Here is a 14,003-nt window from a genome sequence, read left to right on the forward strand (position 1 = left end):
CGTGCAGCTACTCACACAGAGTCAATTAAGGTTTGGCAGACAGGCAGAAGGCAATCTGAATGAGTAAGTCTGCCTGGTCTGGCTGCCTGCAGAGAAATGCAGACAGCTCCCTGATTGGTCAAGCTCTTTCAAGGGAGTGATAATTAATGGCCTACTAACTGGAATGAGTTAGTTCAGGGAGTTCAGAGGTTCAGAGTTCTGTGTGTCAGTGTAGGAGTTGTGAGTCGTGTCAGAGAGCGCTAGCTAAAGATCCGTGTTCTGTTCGTGTAAATAGTCCACTGTATGTAATAAACACCTAACTACAAGTTCCTGGTTCCTGCTTCATCTATCCGGTCTGCAGCCAAGTCGCCAATTGCTTCCGTGAATTCTGCGTGTACTCTGCTAGGTCTGGCTAAGGTCCTACAACTAGTCGGAAAGTTGCAAAACACCAAATAGGTTTTACCAATAGGATGGCCATCTATCCTGGATGCTTTAGCTGAGATTCCAGCACTGCAGGGGAATGGCCTAAATCAAAGGTCAGCAACCTTATCCGAGGATGGGCTGGTTAACGCTCTGTCTGTCAGAGGATGGGCCGGAGCGTGTGCGCATGCATACTCTTCTGGGTTGGAGGAGCACCTGTGCGCATGCGCACACACTATTTTCAGCGCACATCCGGTTCGGGAGAGCACACATGAGCACCCACACAGGCACCATCAACCCAGAAGTTGGTCCCCACGTCGCTAAGAGCGGGCAGTGGCAGGGGTCGCCATGGGCCAGTTAGACAAGCCTCGTGGGGCACTACCGGTCCATGGGCCTTAGGTTGCCAACCCCTGGACTAGACGACCCCCGTAAGATTCTATGAAACTAAGAAACCCCAGATGCTGCAACCTGCCTCATTCGTTCCCTTACAGCTCTTTGAGATTGCATACAACGCTTCGGAGAAGAAAGAGAACGTCGTGTTTATTCCTTTACCTTCTGCCCTGGGCTTAGGACACGACTACATTTCCTTCCACCCTGATCTTGCCGGCATTCTCAAGTAAGTGGGCGGAAGGAAGAGAAACGCTTTTGCAGAATGGGGTCCCCAGCCCCTGATTTCCCTTTGACACTTTGAGGGCTGGGATGAAGCAAGGAGCTGGGCACACGCAGCTGTCTCCTGCAGCAGAGGGGAGGATGTGCAAATTTGCTGTGCTGGAAGCCCAAGAAGCAGCCTTTATCCCAGGCTGTTTGCCTTGGCTCTTTGCAAGAGGAAGGACCCCTTCTTCATCGCTCCTGCACCTTGATGAGAGAGACTGTCCAACCCTCCTGCCCTGTCCATTAGCAGTACAGTGGTACCTCTGGATGCGATCGGGATCCGTTCTGGAGCCCCATTCGCATCCTGAAGCGAACCTAAGACACGACTGCACATCTGTGTGTGCACGGGTCGCGTTTCGCCGCTTCCGTGCATGCGCGTGATGTCATTTTGAGTGTCTGCGCATGTGCGAGTGGCTTCGTTCCTTCCGGGTCGCCACAGAGTGCAACCCAAAAATATTTAAGCTGAAGCGTATTCATCCTGAGGTATGACTGTATAACCTCAGTATTTTTTAAAATAACTCTGTGATCATTGCAGAAATCAGGATGGCAGGCGAAGGGAACATGTCTCTCCATTGCATGACCAAGAAGAACATGCTTAAATGCCACAGCAGCACTTGGGCCTGTTATGTCAAGACATAACAGCGGTCTTGAAAGACCTACACTGGCTCCCAGTATGTTTCCGAGCACAATTCCAAGTGTTGGTGCTGATCTTTAAAGCCCTAAATGGCCTCAGCCCAGTATACCTGAAGGAGCGTCTCCACCCCCATCGTTCTGCCCAGACGCTGAGGTCCAGCTCCGAGGGCCTTCTGGCGGTTCCCTCACTGCAAAAAGTGAAGCTACAGGGAACCAGGCAGAAGGCCTTCTTGGTAGTTGCGCCTGCCCTGTGGGCAGGCTATAAATAATAATTTCTTCTTCTTCTTATTATTATTATTGGCCCTGCGGTCAGAGGTGGTTTTCAGTGGCTGGGAAGTTCTTGCAGAGCTAATGTGGCTTCCTCCATGTTACAGTGGTGCCCAGCAAGACGAATGCCTCGCAAGACAAAAAACCCGCTAGACGAAAGGGTTTTCTGTTTTTCGAGGTGCTTCGCAAGACGAATTTCTCTATGGGCTTGCTTCGCAAGACGAAAACGTCTTGCGAGTCTTGCAATTTTTTTCGCTCCCTCCCCTTTTTCTAAGCCGCTAAGCCGCTAATAGCCGCTTAGCTGCTTTGCCGCTAAGCTGCTAATAGCCGCTAAGCCGCTAATAGCGCTAATCCGCTAATAGGGTTGCTTCGCAAGACGAAGAAACCGCAAGACGAAGAGACTCGCGGAACGGATTCTTGTCGTCTTGCGAGGCACCACTGTATATTGGAGTTGTAGTCCAATATAAGACAGAAGAAACCACATTGGCTACACTTGACCTAGGTGATGGGGAGACATCCTCAGAAGTGGCTGGTCTACTGCAAGTGGATCACTTCCCCCAATTTAAAACAAACACACCTTCCATATTTACTGAAATGGCATATATGTGCACCCACATACAGAGTGTACTCTTCCGCCCAAATGTTGCACCAGAGTTTACAAAACTTGGGACTACAACTCCCATCATCCCTAACTAGCAGGGCCCATGGGTCATGGATGATGGGAGTTGTAGTCCAGAAACAGATAGAGACCCAAGTTTGGGAAACCCTGTCCCAGCCTAAAGACAGCCTAATTGCAGGGCCGTCTTACCCATAGGTGCTAGGGGTGCGGGGCACCCGGGCGCTGGGCTCTCAGGGGCGCCAGGCTGAGAGTCTGGGGCCCAAGGGTTGAGTCTGGGGAAGTGGCCTCCCATTGGTTGAAGCGCTGTGGCGGGCTCTTCTGCTGTGGGTGGCTCTGCGCCGTGAGTTCGGGGGCGACTGAGCCTGTGAGATGCTGAGGCGGCCGGGTGGATATTTGCTTAAGACATCCCTGCCTAAGTAGATACTTGGCATGGCCCCCGGCTGAAGGAATATAAATCATGCCTCTTTGTTTCCCTCCTGTTCCCAAACAGGAATTTCCTCCAGAGTGTTAAGTGACAGCAGCAACGCAGGAAGAGAATAGCCGCTGACCCCCCCCCCCCCGCAAGGAACGCTGTACCATACTCCAGTTCAAATTGCTACAGATAATAAAACGAGCCCTGAACAGGAAGAGTGGATTTCGTTTTTATTTTACCAGGTGAATTTCCAGGAATGCAAGATTTGTGGCGTGGACCCGGGAGACAAGAAAGCGGGGAGAACACAAACTGATGCATGCAGCCCGTGCATAGATGTGGGGTTTACTGCTTCTTTTTTGTATTAATGCACCTAAAAGTGGATATTTTAAGCACTACCTGAGCAGGACATTCTCTCTCCCCTTCCTAGCGCATCTTTCTCACTGCGCGCAAGCAGCTGGCATGTACCTGCTGAGCGCACCAATGGCACTGAACACATAGCACCTGCTGCAATACCTCAGGGTATCCGTTAAAAGCACTTTGGTCCAGCGACTGTAGGACAGATTATAGGGCTCAGCCAGACGTCCTTTTGCACCCCACTTTCCAGGCACAGGTCTGTACTTTCTGCATCTGAGTGGGTGGGTTTTTTCCCCTTCCAGTGCTTCTCCTGGGAAAACCCACATTTTAATTCCAAATCAGAGCAGATAACAAGCCACAGAAAACCCGACTGCCATTTGCCAAATGCTGGGAGAATAAAACAACCCAAAACAACAGACTCAGAGACAGAGCTTTGAAATGCAGAAAGGGAGTCTGGATGTCGTCATAGGCAAGTTGGAGCAGGGGCCCCTTTTTGGGGGGGAAGATCCTTGGCCACAAGATGGCTGAGACAGCAACATTAAGACCCCCAGGGATTCTGCTGCCACCATTTTCGACACACCTCTCTCCCCAGACAGGTCCACACCCTCTGCGAAGGGTTTATCTGATGGGTAACCAATCCCTTTGTTATCTTTTAAAAAGAGTTGAGGATGCAAAAGAGCAGCTTGTTGACTCGATCTTGCCATCGGTCCCTCCTGGAAGCTGGTTTTGCAGGAGGTTCAACAGCAGCCCCATCCTGGGACCTTCGAAAAAGAGACTTAGGACTAGGAATTCCCAGGCTGCCAAGGGAGGGGGAGGAGGGGGAGGGTTCATGACACTCAGAAGTGCCCTTCAACTCGCTTTGCACTTCTGCAGAATTCACGGAATAAGTCAGATTCCCCTTTCAATGCCAATAAAAGCAGAAAGAAAAAGAGCCCACAACTTTTAACTACTGTTAGCGTCACTAAACAAGCGTGAGCCAGCCTCGCACAAACCACACAGGACCGCACACTCACTACTCGGGTAGAGCTAACTCCTCGCGACTCGTGCAAACTCAGACGTGCATCTTTTCGGACGTGTCGTTGGCCAGCATCTCGTCCGCCACGTCCCGGGGCACATTGGGGGGCGGGATCTTCAAGTCGGAAGGCTCCACCCCCCAGATGTCCCGGGCGTACTCTTTAATGGTCCGGTCGCTGGAGAACTTCCCGGAGGCGGCGATGTTCCTGATCACCATTTTGGTCCACTCCTTGGTGTTCTGAGAAAAGGAGATAGGCCAAAAAGAAGAAGCTGACTTGAGAGTCGCAAAGGTCTCATTTCCTTTTTCCCCCTTCAAATTTTTAAATTAATTTCCCAAAAAAATTAAAACAAACAAACAAACATCCTATTTGTAATTAAACCAATCTTGGTAACATTGTTAAGTGACTTCCTCAAATCCCCCTGGTTACCGGGGTCGCCAAAGGGCACCCACCATCCTCAGAACGCCCGATCTGAGGTTTTCCCGGGGGACCGTGACGCTCTTGCGGTCTCCCCCTGCTTCACAGCACTGGGGCTCTTTCAGCTGAAAGAGCTCCCATCTGCCATTACTGGGCGACCAACCGGAAGTCTCTCATTTCCATGTGCAGAGTTCTTTTTGACTGCTCAACAAAACACTCCGGGCCAAAGCAACGGTTTGTTTCAAGTTCCAACCTAACCCAGCCCCATGTTTCATGGTAGGGAAATCAGACAGCATTTTACCTGAAGGAGTGTCTCCACCCCCATTGTCCAGCCCAGACACTGAGGTCCAGCTCTGAGGACCTTCTGGGAGTTCCCTCCCTGTAAGAAGTGAGGTTACAGGGGAACTAGGCAGAGGGCCTTCTCGGTGGTGGCACCCACCTTGTGGAACGCCCTCCCGTCAGATGTCAAGCAGATAAAAACTACATAACTTTTAGAAGACATCTGAAGGCAGCCCTGCTTAGGGAAGTTTTTAATGTTTGATGTTTCATCATGTTTTTAATATTCTGTGGGGAGCTGCCCAGAGTGGCTGAGGAAACCCAGCCAGATGGGCGGGGTATAAATAATAAAATTATTATTATTATTATACATTTTAGGTCAGTGGTTCCCAGTTAGCTAGGAACTGCAGACCCCTGTTTTTCAAAAGCCAAGCCACGAACCCCCTTCTTTTGAAAATCTCTATATCTCTGTAGTAGTTCTTGTTTTGTGAATGGTGCCAACATGTCGCAGAGCAAACGTACGTCTTCCGGGCTTCGCTCCTGTGCAAGTCATGTGACCCGTGCGAGCACACGGCGCCCACAAACAGTCAGTCAATGGGTATGTGCCATGGACATCAGTTGGGGTTTGCAGACTACCAATTGGGATCCACTGTTCTAGGTGGTTATCTTGCAAGAAGCAGCAAGATGAGAACTACATAGGAAGTGCAGCATGTAGAAGAATCTCAAAATATAGGAGTGAAGGAAAAACTTCACTGTACCTGCAGAATTGTAACAAGGAGGGATTTCAGCTACAGGAGGGAGGAGGGAGAACTGTTTTGGACCCCAAGCAAGCAGCATGGCCAATGGCCAGGAATTAAGGGAGTTTTAGTCCAGCAGCACCTGGAGGGCCACAGGTGAGTCACACCTGAGCTACAAGGATGCTGATGAAATAGCCACAGGTGATCAAGCATGGAGTTAATAAGCACACCCAGGAAACTACAAAAGGCCACAGTTTACTAAACACAGGTGTGCGTGGGAGACAGAAAGTATGCAGGCTAAATAACTTGTGTATTTATGGCTAGACTAGTGTTTTCCGCCCCCCTCTCTCTTTTAAGGTCCCAGGGCAGGTCACAACATTAAAACATAGTATTAAAAGCAGGTTTAAACAACTTGCAGCCACAAATAATACACCTCAGTTGTCCAAAGCCAAGGTAAAGAGGTGAATCTACAGCATTCTCTGGAAGCTGTATAATGAAGGTGCCAGACACACCTCTATGAGGACGGAGTTTCACATCTTAGGGGCCACCACAGAAAAGGTCCTCTCACCCCAGGCTGACACCCCTAAGCGTCTGAGGGCAGGAGAACTACGAAGAGGACCTCCTCTGCTGGACTCAGCACCTGAGATGGTCTGTAGGGAAGGAGGTTGTCCTTATATATTTGGGACCTGAGTCATTTAGGGCATTAAAGGTAAAATGTAAAGGTAAAGGACCCCTGGATGGTTAAGTCCAGTCAAAGGCGACTCTGGGGTTGTGGTGCTCATCTCTGCTTACAGGCCGAGGGAGCTAGTGTTTGTGCGCAGACAGCTTTTGGGGTCATGTGGCCAGCAGGACTAAACCACTTCTGGCGCAATGGGACACTGATGGAAGCCAGAGCGCATGGAAACGCCGTTAACCTTCCCGCCGAAGTGGTACCTATTTATCTACTTGCACTGGCATGCTTTTGAACTGCTAGGTTGGCAGGAGCTGGGACAGAGCAACGGGAGCTCATTCCGTTGCGGGGATTCGAACCGCCGACCTTCCAATCGACAGGCCCAAGAGACCCAGTGGTTTAGACCACAGCGCCACCTGCGTCCCAGGGCATGAACACCAATATGAGCACCTCGAACTGGGCCTGGAAACAAATTGAAAACTAGTGCAGCTGTAGCTATAGGGGAACGCCCAGCCAGGAATCTGTTGCATTTTGGAACAACTTCCTCTCCTCCCTGCTGTCCCAGAGGACCATGTATATTGGGAGAACTCCAGAAAAAGGGCCGTGGTGTTGGCGGAGGGGCGCTTTCCCTCTCGCTCCATTTCGGAGAATCTGGGAAGGTGAGCAATGGTACGAGGCCCCCCTGGGCTTCAGCCTCTCCTAGCACCTCGCTTGAAAGCCCTTCTTACAAATGTGGAACGGGCATTATGCGGTGCCTGGAACGGGGCCAGTTTGGCCGATCGAAGCGAGTGCATTTACACAGGGTAAGGCGATCTCAGGAGACCGCTGGCAGCAGGCAAACACCCCCCGCCCAGCTTACCATGTAGAGTTGACTGACGTTGTCTTGACATCTGACGTAAGCTTCGTAGTCTGCGAAGACTTTGAATCTATTCGAGGAAGGAGTCAGAGCGGGCGTTAGGGGGGCTTATGCCTGAACAATGAAGACCCTTTTTTTTATCACTATACCTCCAGATGCAAACGGGATCCGTTCCGGAGCCCCGTTCGCATCCTGAAGCGAACGCAACCCGCGTCTGCGCATGCATGGGTCACGATTCGCCGCTTCCGCGTATGAGCGTGACGTCCTTTTGAGCGTCTGTGCATGCGCGAGCAGCGAAACCCAGAAGTAATGCGTTCCATTACTTCCAGGTCGCCGCGGAGTGTAACCTGAAAATGCTCAACCTGAAGCATATTTAACCCGAAGTATGACTGTATTACAGTGGTACCTCGGGTTAAGTACTTAATTCGTTCTGGAGTTCTGTTCTTAACCTGAAACTGTTCTTAACCTGAAGCACCACTTTAGCTAATGGGGCCTCCTGCTGCCGCCGCGCTGCTGGAGCCCGATTTCTGTTCTTATCCTGAAGCAAAGTTCTTAACCTGAAGCACTATTTCTGGGTTAGCGGAGTGTGTAACCTGAAGCGTCTGTAACCTGAAGCGTCTGTAACCCGAGGTACCACTGTATTATTATTTTACACATAAATAGGAAGGCCACCATCAAAGTCCAGTGTCCTGTCAAAATAAAAACAGGGTCCTCAAGAGGCCCTGACATCAGGAAGAACCTTTCCCCCCTTTCACTTTTTGATCATTAAATCAAGAATTAATCACACATAATCATAAAAATGTGCTCCCTGAGACCATTCCATTATAGCTATCCAACCTCCCAAAATTTCAACACCACTTGCGATGGTTTGACCCCTTTCCGTTTTAACAGTACAAATTCTACAAACACCCTCCATATCTCCTCAAAAATCATTTCTCCTGCATATTCCCTATCTTACCTTAATGGCACACGCTAATTTATCATTAATAGCTTATATCGCAAACCTCTTTGTACCATTATAACATTTTATTTTCTGCTTGCCCCTTCCATCTTCCTAGCTGTAATAATTCGTGCGGCTGTCAATAAATTTGTGAGCAAGCCCTTCATAGCCAGTGAACCTTCCATAGAATCATAGAGTTGGAAGAGACCACAAGGGCCATCGAGTCCAACCCCCTGCCAAGCAGGAAACACCATCAGAGCACTCCTGACATATGGTTGTCAAGCCTCTGCTTAAAGACCTCCAAAGAAGGAGACTCCACCACACTCCTTGGCAGCAAATTCCACTGTCAAACAGCTCTTACTGTCAGGAAGTTCTTCCTAATGTTTAGGTGGAATCTTCTTTCTTGTAGTTTGGAACCATTGCTCCGTGTCCGCTTCTCTGGAGCAGCAGAAAACAACCTTTCTCCCTCCTCTATGTGACATCCTTTTATATATTGGAACATGGCTATCATATCACCCCTTAGCCTCCTCTTCTCCAGGCTAAACATGCCCAGCTCCCTTAGCCGTTCCTCATAAGGCATCGTTTCCAGGCCTTTGACCATTTTGGTTGCCCTCCTCTGGACGTTCCAGTTTGTCAGTGTCCTTCTTGAACTGTGGTGCCCAGAACTGGACACAGTACTCCCAGTGAGGTCTGACCAGAGCAGAATACAGTGGCACTATTACTTCCCTTGATCTAGATGCTATACTCCTATTGATGCAGCCCAGAATTGCATTGGCTTTTTTAGCTTCCGCGTTCCACCCCATCGTAAATTGATAATGATGCTACCTCTGGACTTTTGGTCAGCTTTAACCCTGTGATTTCTGCTATCCCCTTAAACACCCTTTGCCAAAAAAATTGTACATATCTACACCCCAGTAAGAGCTGTTCAACAGCGGAAAGGTCTCCCTCAGGAAGTTGTGGACTCTCCTTCCTTGGTTTTGAAGCAGAGGCTGGATGCTTTAGCAGAGATTCCTGAACTGCAGGGGGTTGGACTGGATGACCCTTGGGGTCCCAATTCTATGTTCCTTAAACTTTTTCCAGAGTGGAGGGTCAGGGAAAGCAGACCCTGCTGTGATTGAGGCACAGAGGCAAGTTACAGAGTGTGGCACAAGCAACCAAAGTTGTCAACAGGTTGCTGCAAAGGGGTCTCCACTCACCGGTCATGGTAGAACAACATGTTGACCAAATCTTTGAAAAGGTCGGGCTCTTTTGGTGAAAAGAATCCACTCTTGATCTGATCCATAGCTTGCTTCAGCTCAGGAAGCCTCTCGTAATATTCCTGAGCTTTGTACCTGATGGAAAGAGGGAGGAAAACCTTTAGCACACATACTGAATACTACCGATGGCCATGTATATTAAAATTAATAAAATAATAATAATAATAATAATTTATACCCTGCCCATCTGGCTGGGTTTCCTCAGCCACTCTGGGTGGCTTCCAACAGAATATCAAAATACAATAACGTATTCAACATTAAAAGCTTCCCTAAACGGGGCTGCCTTCAGATGTCTTCTAAAAGTCTGGTACTTGTTTTTCTCTTTTGACATCTGATGGGAGGGCGTTCCACAGGGTGGGCGCCACTACCAAGAAGGCCCTCTGCCTGGTTTGTTACGTGCTCCTGGCTTTGCAGTCACAAGACATCCTCAGCTATCTCATTTTGTTATACCAGGAGGGGCAGACATGTGACCTCCCTTGATTTGGTGAGGAAAATCTGTTGGAAGTTCAGCAGCAGGGATCATTTGGTTTGTAACTTAAGGGTTAATTACGCTCACATGAAAGCCAACTTGTCAAGATGGAGATAGGTGGAACTATTGTTTCACATGGAGGAATCACATTTACTGAGGCAGCACATGTTCTGACTGGCTGTGCAATTCGGAGGGAGTCTTCCTCTTCGATTTATATACTGTTTTTGTTCAGTACTGTCTGGTTTTTGCATTTATCCGGACTCCATCTGTATTAGGCAAATTAACTTTGCCAACAGAATTGCCATAACAGCCGCCTCCAAACTGTAGGGTGACTCAAATTATTGAGCAATTATTGACCTGCACCATTAACATATGCAAAGGGTCTAAAATCTGATCTTACCATAAGCAAAATCTCTGGATTTTCTGCACATCGGATAAGATCCAATTCAGTGGGCAAGATCAAACTTTTGCAAGGCACAACCATGAAGCAATGAGAAAAGCTCCTGGAGTCCTTGTCTATCCTCTCTTTTGAGATCCTTCCGATTTCTCCCATTGTTTTGGATATATTGTAATACTCCAAGAATTTGGCAAGCCACTTGTTGGTATTATAACACTTTTCCAATTTTTCACAATCGATACCCTTGCGGCTACTGTTGCGTATAAATATAATGTCTTGTCCTCTTCCTTTAGACTTCCTGCCACTATTCCCAATAGAAAACTTTCTGATGTTTTCCTAAATGAATATCTGAACATTTTTTTTCATTTCATTATATATTGTTTCCCAAAATTGTTTGATGTGTAAACAATTCCACCAGATATGCATCACAGTACCTTTTTCTGTGCTGCATCGAGAGCAGACATCGCCACAATTTTTATTCATTTTTGCTATTCTTTCAGGTGTTAATTACCATCTATGTTGCATTTTAAGGTAATTTTCTTTCAATATATAACACACAGTGAATTTCATATCATCTTTCCCCAATTTTCCCCATTGTTCAAGTATAGTATTTTCCCCAATATCTTGCACCCATTTAATCATGGATGCTTTAACGGGACCTCCGGAACGAATTAAGTACGTAACCAGAGGTACCACTGTAAATATATTTTTAAAAAATTTTAAAAGAAAAAAGAGAAAAGCTCTTGGAACCGGGGGGTGGGGGGGGGTGGAATTCATCCGTGCACAATCCAATCAAAATACAGGTCAAGCAAAAAGTGTGGGCGAGACTTTCGCTTCTGCCATACTCACCCTCTCCGGTCCAGCTCTGCCACATCCTCTACTCTCATGCCAAAGATGAAGAGGTTCTCTTCTCCAGCCTCCTCTGCCATCTCAACGTTGGCGCCATCCATTGTCCCAATGGTCAGGGCTCCGTTCAGCATGAATTTCATGTTGCCGGTGCCAGAGGCTTCGGTGCCTGCCGTGGAAATCTGCTCCGAAAGATCTGTGGCTGGGATCACTGCCAAGAGGGTGCAATTTTAGCCATTCCTGCAGTCCATTATTATTATTATTATTATTATTATTATTATTATTATTATTAGTTTCCATTTCTGTCACAGCCAAAAATGACGTCTCGCAGCAGGTAATCAGAAAAAAACCCCATGCAGAATCAAACAAGCAACTGTGTTATATGGACGTATCAAACTGCCTTGCACCTAGAGGAAAGGGAAGGGTGTAGCTCAGTGGGGCAACTGGGAAAAAATGTCTCAATTTCTGGCTTTTCCCAATTTAAAGGCTGAGGGAGAGGAATCTGCGAGCTTGCCAAGGAGTTGATAAGGTTCAGTACTGAGTTATTTGAAGTTGGACAGCTTCTTCTCCTTCCCAGGCCGAGAGAAAAATGGCGAAAACAGGATATTTATTGGGACAGTGTGATTTCGGCAGCTGCTGCTAAAGTTGCAAACAATGAACCACGGGAAATGGAGAGGAATGGAGAACTTCTGAAACAACAATGGGATATCAGCTCTGCCCAAGGCATGATGGAGGACAGCAACAACCAGGAAAAGATAGACGTAACATTTTACAAGGACAGGAAGAAACATTACGGACAGAGTAACTGCCACTCACAGGAAGAACAAGGATGTAGTTTGAATGCTTCACCTGTAGATTTATAAATCATTCAATGTGTCAATACAAATGGAAGTTGTTAAAACTGCAGTTGCTGTATAAGGGATTTAATGTTATTTTGACTTGAGAGTAATTGAAATTTAGAAGATTTTGGAACACAGAAATAAAGTAAAGCATCAATTCTAGCACGTGGGAGGCTACCTAAATTGTATAATTTGGCGTCTGAATTATTGGTATTACAAATTGAATTATAATTTGGCTTTGTTATAATGAGGATATTATTGGATTATTGTAATTGAAAACTACTACTACTACTAATAATAATAATATAATAATAATAGTAATAGTAATAGTAATAAAGGCTGAGGGAGAAGCTGTTCTGCCCAAGAGACAACTCTGAGTTAGGGCCAATAGCCTGACCTGGTATAACACTGTTTGCTTTTACACATCACTTGGGGAGACAGGCGAACTAATGCCAGTGTACTGGAAGAAGCAAAGATCACCAGTGTTGAAGCAATGATTCCTCAACATCAACTTCGTTGGACTGGTCATGTTGTGCAGATGCCTGATTGTCGTCTTCCAAAGCAACTACTCTATTCTCAACTTTAAAATGGAAAGCGTAATGCCTGGTGGTCAACAAAAGAGGTTTACAGACTGTCTCAAGGCAAATCTTTAAAAAATGTAGTATAAACACTGACAACTGGGAAACGCTGGCCTGCGAGCGCTCCAGTTGGAGAACAGCCTTTACCAAAGGTGTCATGGGCTTTGAAGACACTCGAACTCAGGACACAAGGGCGAAACGTGCTAAGAGGAAGGCACACCGTGATCAACTACCGCCCAGACACCAATGTCCCCACTGTGGAAGTACGTGTGGATCCAGAATTGGCTTCCACAGTCACTTGCGGACTCACTGTTAAAACCGTGTTTATGGAAGACAATCTTACTTGGCTACGAGTGATCGCCAAAGAAGAAGAAGAAGAAGAAAGTGTTGGAGTAGGACCTGGGAGAGACAAGGGTTTGAATCCCCATTTAGCTATCAAGCTCACTGGGTGACCTTGGGCCAGTCGTTGCCTTTTAGCCTAACCTACACCACAAGGTTAGCGGGTGGTGCTGTGGGTTAAACCACTGAGCCTAGGACTTGCCGATCAGAAGGTCGGCGGTTCGAATCCCCACGACAGGGTGAGCTCCCGTTGCTCGGTCCCTGCTCCTGCCAACCTAGCAGTTTGAAAGCACGTCAAAGTGCAAGTAGATAAATAGGTACCACTCCGGCGGGAAGGTAAACGGCGTTTCCATGCACTGCTCTGGTTCGCCAGAAGCGGCTTAGTCATGCTGGCCATATGACCCGGAAGCTGTACGTCGGCTCCCTCGGCCAATAAAGCTAGATGAGCGCCGCAACCCCAGAGTCGGCCACGACTGGACCTAATGGTCAGGGGTCCCTTTACCTTTACCTTTACCCCACAAGGAGGTTGTGGATATTAAATGAGGAGGGGGACAACCAGCTCCTTGGAGAAAAAGGCGGGATTATAAATTCAATCCATCAAATGTTTAAGGTCTGTTAATGAAGCTCTACTGCAAGCCCTCTGTCATGTGAAGACTGGATTCCGCAAAGAGCAATGGACCCAAGTTAGTCATTGTCATCAATTTGAATGGTTCTTCTGAGAGTAGAACTTAGTTGGATACAATACAACCCAATGGGCCCCAGAGCCCTTTCCCTTCCTTCAGTTTCCAGCAATTGGTGTTCAGGTGGAGTTGAATAATATCTAGAGCAGCGTTTCCCAACCTTGGGCCTCCAGCTGTGTTTGGACTACAACTCCCATCATCCTTAGCTAGCAAAACCAGTGGTCAGGGATGATGGGAATTGTAGTCTGAAAACAGCTGGAAGCCCAAGGTTGGGAAACATTGATCTAGAGGACCACAGATATGTTCTCCCGCCCCCAACATTTTAGCCAAAGGAAGAGGGTACAGGAAAAATGTC

General features: G+C 47.6%; 2 protein-coding genes and 1 long non-coding RNA gene across 3 annotated transcripts in view; 2 read left to right on the forward strand and 1 right to left on the reverse strand.

Moving 5' to 3' along the window:
- Positions 1 to 3,196, forward strand: part of ABHD12B (abhydrolase domain containing 12B) — a 32,806-nt gene extending 29,610 nt beyond the window's left edge. The window contains exons 12-13 of the mRNA XM_079956559.1: positions 891 to 1,015; positions 3,060 to 3,196. Coding sequence (XP_079812685.1) covers positions 891 to 1,015; positions 3,060 to 3,084 — 150 coding nt within the window. The 3' untranslated portion in view covers positions 3,085 to 3,196. The remainder of the gene's footprint in view (positions 1 to 890; positions 1,016 to 3,059) is intronic.
- PYGL (glycogen phosphorylase L) overlaps positions 3,189 to 14,003 on the reverse strand; it is a 61,769-nt gene continuing 50,954 nt past the window's right edge. The window contains exons 18-21 of the mRNA XM_079988330.1: positions 11,216 to 11,423; positions 9,441 to 9,575; positions 7,308 to 7,374; positions 3,189 to 4,587 (exon numbers count right to left, since the gene is read on the reverse strand). Coding sequence (XP_079844456.1) covers positions 4,387 to 4,587; positions 7,308 to 7,374; positions 9,441 to 9,575; positions 11,216 to 11,423 — 611 coding nt within the window. The 3' untranslated portion in view covers positions 3,189 to 4,386. The remainder of the gene's footprint in view (positions 4,588 to 7,307; positions 7,375 to 9,440; positions 9,576 to 11,215; positions 11,424 to 14,003) is intronic.
- The window catches only part of LOC307208930, a 50,744-nt gene continuing 42,141 nt past the window's right edge, over positions 5,401 to 14,003 (forward strand). Inside the window, exon 1 of the long non-coding RNA XR_013835268.1 lies at positions 5,401 to 6,487. This is a non-coding gene — a long non-coding RNA (uncharacterized lncRNA). The remainder of the gene's footprint in view (positions 6,488 to 14,003) is intronic.

Source organism: Podarcis cretensis (assembly GCF_951804945.1).
Source record: "Podarcis cretensis genome assembly, chromosome: 1".
Taxonomy (NCBI): domain Eukaryota; kingdom Metazoa; phylum Chordata; class Lepidosauria; order Squamata; family Lacertidae; genus Podarcis; species Podarcis cretensis.